Genomic DNA, 8,787 nt, shown 5'->3' on the forward strand with positions numbered 1-8,787 from the left:
TTGCTAGTGCTGAAGGTATTAATTCTCAATCTTAAAGCGTCAATGTATCGGGACAGCTTCAACAGGTGGTACTCTTTAAGCCACACATTGCCTATTTTCTCTCCTGAAAAGTCAGCCACGCCGTGGCATTGACTTCGCAAGTCGGCCCATTGTTTTATGTGATCATTCTTTAGTCTCCTTTTGGCCTTTTCGACGTCCGCAGAAGTGGCGGGCTAATTAATCCTCAGGGAGTTGGCGATCTTTTTTAGCTTCAACTCCGATTGTTCATTTATTAAGTTAGATGCTGCTGGATCTAAAGATTCTTTTATTTTAATTGCACCTTTAAGGGTACCAAGTTTCACTAAGTGTTCAAACCTTGGTAACCCTAAACCACCATTATTTTTGGGCGTGTAGAAAAATCCAACCGCCGTTGAAGGTGTTAAATGCAAAACAGCTTTGGCCTCTTGCCTGATTTCATTGTCCAGGAGTTTAAGTACTCCCTCGCTTGGTGGGTTGATCAATAAGTAAAAAATGTAGAGAGGGAATATGTACTTCTTCAGAAGCTCCATTTTTTGGCCTGGTTTCAAAGATAACTTGATTATTCTCTTTATTGTACCTATTATTTCAGGTACAATTATCCCACACTGCAGGTCTTTCCAAGGTCCAATTTTTGCACCAAGATATCATGTCTGCAAGTATGAAAGCGGAATTTGCACATAGATGGCCCTAGCTGATAATGTAGTTATCACTAAACTGCGTCATTGATGCCAAAAGTCTTTGTTGACATCTCACAAACATTTTCGACTCAGAACAATACAAGTTTCATACAACAGCATAGTTTGTAATAGCGTTGAACATGTCAAATTTTGTACCTGGAAACTACGATTTGCGGACAGCATTGATTTTCTGTTACCATTTGAAGAAAACTGCTGCAGAATCGCATCGAATGCTTGTCGACATTTGCCAGGCAGGTGGGTAAAATGTATAGCTAGCGATGGGCAATACTTCGAATAAAATATTTTTAATCATTTTCATACAATAAACGTGTATTTTCTATACAAGAAGTCCGTTTTCAAGAAGGCCTCCTCGGGTGCGGTGTGCGGTATCTTTCTATTATTACTTTCCATCTCTGGATATTTCACATTCCCGGTGTCCTTCTTAAAGACCACCTGGAATGTCTGACTTTTATCTCCAGAGATTGTCATCCCGAGGCCCTCCAAGTATTTTTGGACCATCGATATTTGTTTCTGGGCTTCTTTGCCACTTTTGCCTAATAGGACAATGTCATCAGCAAAGGCCAAAATAGGGATCTTATAATTATCGTTTATTTTGATCCCTTCGGTGGATACCTCTACCGCTTCCAGCAGCAGTTCTATACACATATTGAAGAATAGTGGAGATAGGGAATCGCCTTGTTTAACGCCCCTGAGGTTTTTTAAATCGATCATCTCGCCCTCTTTACATTTAATGCTTGTATCGATACCTTGGTACATTTTTTGGATTAGGCTGATAATAGGTATTGCAATTCCTTTTCTTGCCATACATGGTTTGATCGCTGAGTGTGGCACTGTGTTAAAGGCTTTGGAGATGTCAATAATGGAAAAGACACCACCATTATTCCTTTTCGCAATTTTCAACGAGTTCAAAGAGTTCTACATTAATTTTATATCCGTTTTCGGATGTAAAGCCCTTTTGCCTTAGGTTTTGCACAGTGCCCCTTCCAATTCTCGGGTCAAGAGTGGAGGAAAAAATTCTTGCTAAAGTAGAACCGATAGTTATTGGCTGCCAGTTCTCGGCCTTATTTAGGTCTTTGTTAGGTTTAGGTATCAACACTGTCCTATTTTTCATCCATTTATTCTCCGGATAGTGCGAGATATAAAACAGCATATTAAATAATAATGCCACTACAATATCCAGGCCCGGAATTGCGAGATGTTTCTTTTCAATTCCATCCAGGCCTGCTGCTGTCTTATCTCTTATCTTTTTAATTCTCTCAACTATTTCCTCAGCGATTGCCGGAGGAAAATATTCGTGTAACAACCCTCTTGAAGCACTATTTGGCCGTATAGGAGGATCTGAAGGACCTTCCGTACCCCATAAATTATTATACAGCTTGTCTACTTCGTTAGCTTCGGGAGGTTGTCTGACAGGAGTCAAATATGCCATTTCATCATTAACAACTATATCCGCCAGCTTCTTAGGACATTCTTTGAACATTTCTTGGCAACGTGCGTAGAGATAACGTCACCTGAGAATCCTGTCTATTTTGTTCTTTTTATTATTGTGTTTCTTATAATTCTGTGCACTAGTTATATCAGGGATCCTGTTTCCCTTTTTAGTTTTATCTTTAAATAAAACCTTCTGTAGAGATGTGCCGACGAATTTGTCAATTTTTGCCGCTAAAATGTTTGGTTCATCTTTAAAATTATCCCACCCATCCTACCACAGTTGTCAACACCATTGAGCACAGCTAGGAGAACACTCGGTCTTCGTTCCGCCAACAATCTGATTAAAGCACCGAGGATCCCATCCACCCCTGCAGCCTTCCTGGGATCACATTTTCCGACGGCCGTCTTCAAATCTTCTTCGTCAATATATAAGTCCTCTTCTCCATCGGGTACCGCAGGTGGGTCCGGTCCAATTCCATGTCTGACCGGTCGTAATTGCTGCCCGGTAACGAAGTCACCTTGTCACTTCCAAGGAGCTCAGGTGGTGTCGGCCGCATCGATCTACTCCTCACAACTCGATACAGCCTGCCCCACGGGTCCTGGTCTAAGGTGGCACAGAACCCCTTCCAGCACTCCTTCTTACTGCTTTCGATCGCCTTCTTCAGGCTCCTTCGTGCAGCCTTAAATTCGGCCATCAGGACTTCAGCATCTTCCTTGTGAACCGCCACCGCTCGTTGGGCTCTTCTCCTGATTCTACACATTGCGCTCCTTAAAGTGGCTAGCTCGTTGTTCTACCAATAGTTACCTCTTCTTTTCCCTCGCAATGGGAACTTCTTCCTGAGATCCTCGGCACACGTGCGCTCCATGCTATTCTGTAGCCTTTCGCCGCATGCCGACTCGTCAATTTTTAAAACATGATCCGTATAAATAGCATCAAATTTATTTAAAAAGCTATCCGCGTCAATCTGCTTCGTCGAGTACACAAACGCCCCACCAACCGCCCGCTTGACACTGCTCGTAAACATATGCAGAATATAAAAATGATCAGAGGGTGAGTACCAGTCCAGGGCAGCGCTCTGCCTCCAACTCAGTCTCATACGTCGATTAATACTCAATATATCCGGGAAACTAGTCCTTCCATTTCTCAGGAAGGAATAGTTCCCCGTCGTCCTAATCGGTAACAAATCGCACTTCGTGATCACGTTCAGCAGGCATGTTCCCCTCCATTCGGTCTTATTGCCACCCCACACTCTAGTCTTAGCGTTAAAATCTCCGGCAACCATTAGCGCCGATGCACTTTTCCTTCCCTCCTTCAAAACACAATCTAATTCCCTCAAAAAGACATCAAAAACGTGCCTAGTTGTGCTCGGGGAACTATATCCACTGACACAAAACACGTCACAGACCCTGATTCCTACGATCCCAGTCTTTTGGACCAGGGTCTCGCTCATCGCGTATCTACCGTTGATCAGGGTGACCCATATGGATGCATCCACGCCTTCGTCATTAAACCAATAAGGCAATTGCCTATAGGGCTCAGAGATGACCACAATGTCCACCCTGCTTTCACATACATACTGCATCATCAGGTCCTGCGCCAGCCTGCATCTATTTAAGTTAATCTGTAGTACTCTAATTGAGTCCCCGTCTAAAATTCCTAACACCTAGACGCACCATCGGGCACGTCAGCGAACCGGTGATATGTTTTGCACTAATCCCCTCCTGCCTCGATTATATTATTTTATTAATAGACATTGTTTAGGTACTATGGAGTTTAGTGTAACTTTACATAGAATATATTAATTTTGATTATAATATCGACTTTGAGATTGTACGATTGAAGCGTTTCTAATAATTAATTAGTGATGAGGGTTTCTCTCCATGTATCTATCAATGTTTATGTTATTTCTGAATCATTATTTAGTCTAAGTAATTATTAGAATGTACTTACTTTCTAGAGTCGAAGAGAGTTAAGTCCTTGCTTGCGTAATTATAGGCGAGTGTGATTCGATATCTGAAATAGATTTGGCTTATGATTTATAGTGTTTAGTTAGCTATAGTTAAGAGAGACGCACTTACTTTATGAGGTGGCGATATTAAGTCGATGATGTGTATTGGGCCAGCTAAAGTTAGAACGAGGATTATTGTGATAGGTGGCTACCCTACTTATATTAAATAACATTAAGATCGTAGTTTTATAAGGAAGTTAGTGGCTATTTATATATGCGATGAATTATTTACTTGATAAGTGTTTTTGGTTTTACCTGCAACGACTGGCTAGTTTTTAAGTGTTTTGTATTCTTGTTTGTTATAAGCGAATGAGAGGGATGAACCTGCTATGCGAAGTGGAGATTGTACTGCGAAGGAGGTTGCGATATCTGAAATAAGTCAAAAGAGGATTATTGTGATAGGTGGCTACCCTATTTCTATTAAATTGACATTAAGATCGTGTTTTATAAGGATAGTTAGTACCTGTTTTATATGTCGGGTTTACATTAGAGTTAGGGTTAGGGGCGTGAAACAAATCTTCGTTTGGGTTACACGTTGTCGTTATGCAATAGAGAAGACATTGACTAGTGCAAATACGATTATTATAGAACCGGACAAGTAACCGTGGTAGTTAGGTACTCGAGAAACTAATGACAATGATCCTAGGTTCAATAACGAATCCGCGGTCGACGGGATGATAGATGAACGTACTCACAAAATCTAAGTCGGACGCGTAATATTCACTGGTCGTAAGGGGTTACTCTTTTCGTCGATGAGAATGAATTTCCATCCCGATGATGTCACAGAGGAAAACTATAATGGGGTGTGTCTAAGGACACGAGATCATCGGATTCGTCGAGAAAAGCCTTCGTTCAGAAAGTAAGAGGAATTGGCGTTGCTGCTAATTGGTCAATCTCCATATCGGTGGTTAGAAAAAGATGCTAGCCGCCCTCGAGGGAAAGTTGCTAGTGGGAGACGCCGCTCGTTGAAAAATATGTCTCCCTTATCTTCCCGTAGTTGGGACAAAGACTGTTTGTCTGTTTGAAGGACTTTAGTTAACTAAACCTTAAGATTTATAACGGGCCCTCGGGCTAGCCGAACATGTACTGCGGAGACGCATCGACATCTGGCAATCATCTTACTCGAAGAATAGGGTCTGCGTGTGGCGAGCCACAGGACAGAAACCGTTGGAATGTTTACTGTCGCGTGTCGCCACGAATATTTCTTTTAAGGAGAGCTATAGAATTACTCCATACCTTTGTTAGACAAAGCGTTCATCCCGTGACCGCGGCTACGTTCGGCGACTGGCTGTCGCCTCGAGCCCAAGCTCATTATCACAACTCTCGAACAATTACAATCGGGTTGAATAACTACAATTGTTCAATTACAGCTATAGTAGACTCTAGGTTACAATGTTGCGGGATTATCCAAAATTCCAAAGGCTCCGGTGTCCTTTCATCTCCGACATATATATGGGATAGATTATTGTTTTTAGATTAAGTGTTTTTAGTTTTACTTACTACGACTGACTTGTTTTAAGTGTTTTGTATTTTATCTTGACTGTTTCTACGAAGCAGAGATATTGTAAGGAGGTGGCGGTACCTGTAAATAAATACAGAATAAAGAGTATTGTGACTGATGGTTCCTACTGCATATGTTAAATTGAATTGAGATGGTGTTGTTCTTTAAAGCCTGTGGGTGGAGATATTTTATTTTATTTTTATTTTATTTATTTTATATATATATATATGTCGGAGATAAGAGGACACCGGTGCCTTCCCTCTGAAACCTCGGGAGGATCCATAGGGGCATTGTAGTTGGAGTCTACAGTTGTAATTAAGCGATTTGCCGCCATTCTGCTCAGTTGTATTTGTTTGAGACTTGTTACAATGAGCTTGGGTTCAAGGCGACAATTAGTCGCCGAAAGCAGCCGCGGTCAACGGTACGAGTTAAGGTAGAGCACATAATTTTAGCGATGTAAGCCTGGTTCTTTGACAATGCTTACGCAAGAGGTTTCTATAGTGATCTCAGTGGTGATTTTTAGTGATCGTAAGATGGGTAGTTTTTAGTACTTTGTTGGAGAAGTGTGGCTTGACATGCGATGCAGTGGCCGGATAAGGTTATACGGAGGTATGTAAGTAGTAATAATATGCCCATTCTTACTTACTTATACTCACTTATATTTGTATGTTTCGCTAAAAATATGAAGGCTGTGTGCATTTAGAAAGTACGCATCATTTCTCGTGTGGCTCGGCTGTCATTCTCCCATTCTTTGTTCGGGAGTGGAGGGTCTTTTACGCGGTCACTATAAGTAAATAACACAATGAGAAATGTTTATGTAAGATATTCACGCGTCGCGGGACCTTTCTTCGCGTGATATCGGTATCAATATACTGTAACAATTATTTTTATTAATTGCGAACACACACGTATATACACGGATACTTTTTGGAAAGGTATTCGTCGTAGAGTTTGTAAATTCGAGCGTACTGGCGAGTAAGAATTGTTATTGAGCATCACTGGATGTGATATAGCACTCGCGTTTGCACGACAATGTGAGTTAAGATAAATATGCGACTTTGTTTAATATCAAGACTCGCACGTGGATAGATTTGACGCCATTATTGTAAATGGTAGTGGCAGGACGCACGCGTGGTGCTGAGCGATGCGCAGGCGAGGTGGTTTGTTGCGCCGATGTGTGGCGTCGCCACCTTACGGGCAGCAACTAGATTATGTACGGCCGGCTCGACTTAAGTTCCTATTATGAAGAAATAAAGCGGGGTCGACCAGAGTTCTAGTTATATATCGTTTATTTTATTTATTTATTTATTTCGCCACTCGAGCCGAAATTCCTTGGTGAATAAATAAGAATAAATGAGTGTGAAGGGTGCTGCGTACGTGGAGGCTTCATTTGTGGGTACGTGTGGGTTGGGGAATGCAGGTATATGCATTTCTTATTTATATTATTTATTTTCATTGCTCGTTTATTTATTTATTTATTTATCTATTTATTGATTATTTATTTATTTATTATTTCTTTGATATTATTTATTTATTTATTTATTGTTAATATTTATTATTAGTTATGTTGGTTTATTTATTACTGAATTATTTAGTTATTATTCATTTATTTATTTATGTAGTTAGCTGGTTGTTTATTTATTTATTACTATATTATTTAATTATACATGCGGTGATCTACGTATGTATCATCAGGTCTCTTATTAAAGCGCAGGCGTTAGTTTGATATATTTAGTTTATTTTTGCGTTATATAAATTTAGCTTGATAGATTTAGTTTATTTTAGCTTTGTATAAATTTCTAAGATAATATTTATTTATGAGGATATTACTATGTTTTACTCTTAGATATTTATTTATTTATTTATTCGTTATATATGTTGTATTTCTATTATAATGGCTTTTGTTGACGACTTGGCGAGTTCTTTCGGTTATGATTGGATACATTCGGACGGTTTTGGCTAGGTTGATGACGACTTTAGCGATGTCCACGGCTTTGAAATTTTATAACTAATATGGATAAGGTTACTAAGGAAGATAAGCGTACGGCGCAGGGGGTTTCGGAGCCCCTAGGCCCCGTCGGGATTAACCGGGCTGCCTGCGGTTCCGGCGACGAGGCGCGGTGTGACAATGGTCACACACCGCTCCATCAAGCGGTGGTGTTAGGCGGGGGGAGGTGTATCGCTCACACCGGTTCCCGGGCCCCTTTCGATCGCAGACGGGACGGTCATCGTGGAGGTTTTAGTCGGTTGGAGTCTGGCACTACCACGCCGCTTTTCCCCAGAAGCGACCTGGTGTCCGTGCGGATTTCCTCCACGTTAATAAAAAAAGGCCCCGTCGGGATTACGAGTGGTTTCCCAGGCTCGATCCGACGGTTATCCGGCTACTGGAAAAACGGCGAGGTGAAGGTGAAACCCCAGGTACCCCCTTGTGCCGATGCACTATAGTCTTCAAGAGCCCCAGAACGCTTATGCCTCAAGGATCTTACAGCTCACACTCATTATATCCAGGAAGCTCCTCCTCGTGCCTCTCTGAAATGTGGAGCCAATCCGGGTTCCAGTAGGAGCAAGGTGGATCTTGACCAGAACCTCCGACAGCATCTGCCCTTCTGTCCGTCATAGCGCCACCCTATGCCTTGGATTTCGCATTGAAGTCACTTGCAGCGATCACTTCTTTGCATCTCCTCGCAGCTGTCCCAATGGATATGTCGAACCTCTCAACGTATTAGTCAAAGCTGTTTATTCCAACGTTTGGCGAATAGTAATCACTCAAGCAGTACACTTCACTTATCCTGATACCGATGTACCCCTCCTCTTCGATCAAAATATCTTCATTGGGGTGGAGGCCACTGAATCTGATTGCCCAAATAGACGCATCCCCCTTCGTATCATTGTACCAGAAGGGGAGCCACTGCCCGCTTCTTCTTGATCTCAGAGTTGCCCTTCTTAACCCGGACAACTCGTCGTTCCACCAATAATTCGTGTTTCTCCTGCCGCGTGGCGGAAAAATCTTCAATTCATCAGCACACGTTTGTTCCAACCGTTTCTTAAATTGATCGCGAGGCAGAGTACCAATCCATAACGGTACTCTTCTTCCATCTCTGCCTCATTCGTCTACTAACGCTCAAAATGT

General features: G+C 41.7%; 1 protein-coding gene across 1 annotated transcript; it reads right to left on the bottom strand.

Annotated features, from left to right (window-relative positions):
* Positions 1-2,938: 2,938 nt before the first annotated feature.
* On the bottom strand, positions 2,939-8,274 carry LOC117208541. The gene is made up of 3 exons (XM_033449752.1): positions 8,144-8,274; positions 4,099-4,161; positions 2,939-3,749 (listed from the first exon to the last, which is right to left on the bottom strand). The coding sequence occupies exons 1-3, from the start codon at positions 8,272-8,274 to the stop codon at positions 2,939-2,941; spliced, it is 1,005 nt and encodes a 334-aa protein (XP_033305643.1).
* Positions 8,275-8,787: the final 513 nt, after the last annotated feature.

The sequence above is a fragment of the Bombus bifarius genome, unplaced genomic scaffold (genome assembly GCF_011952205.1).
Source record: "Bombus bifarius isolate JDL3187 unplaced genomic scaffold, Bbif_JDL3187 scf7180000008139_frag, whole genome shotgun sequence".
Taxonomy (NCBI): domain Eukaryota; kingdom Metazoa; phylum Arthropoda; class Insecta; order Hymenoptera; family Apidae; genus Bombus; species Bombus bifarius.

Excerpts from the sequence above, each read along its gene's own strand:
- LOC117208541 (XM_033449752.1), bottom strand. The coding sequence starts at position 8,274 with ATGACGGACAGAAGGGCAGATGCTGTCGGAGGTTCTGGTCAAGATCCA. Across the intron at positions 4,162-8,143 it reads GGATATAATGAGTGTGAGCT|ATATCGAATCACACTCGCCT; the intron begins GTAAGATCCTTG and ends AATCTATTTCAG. Across the intron at positions 3,750-4,098 it reads ACTCTCTTCGACTCTAGAAA|GCTGGCGCAGGACCTGATGA; the intron begins GTAAGTACATTC and ends AAATAGATGCAG.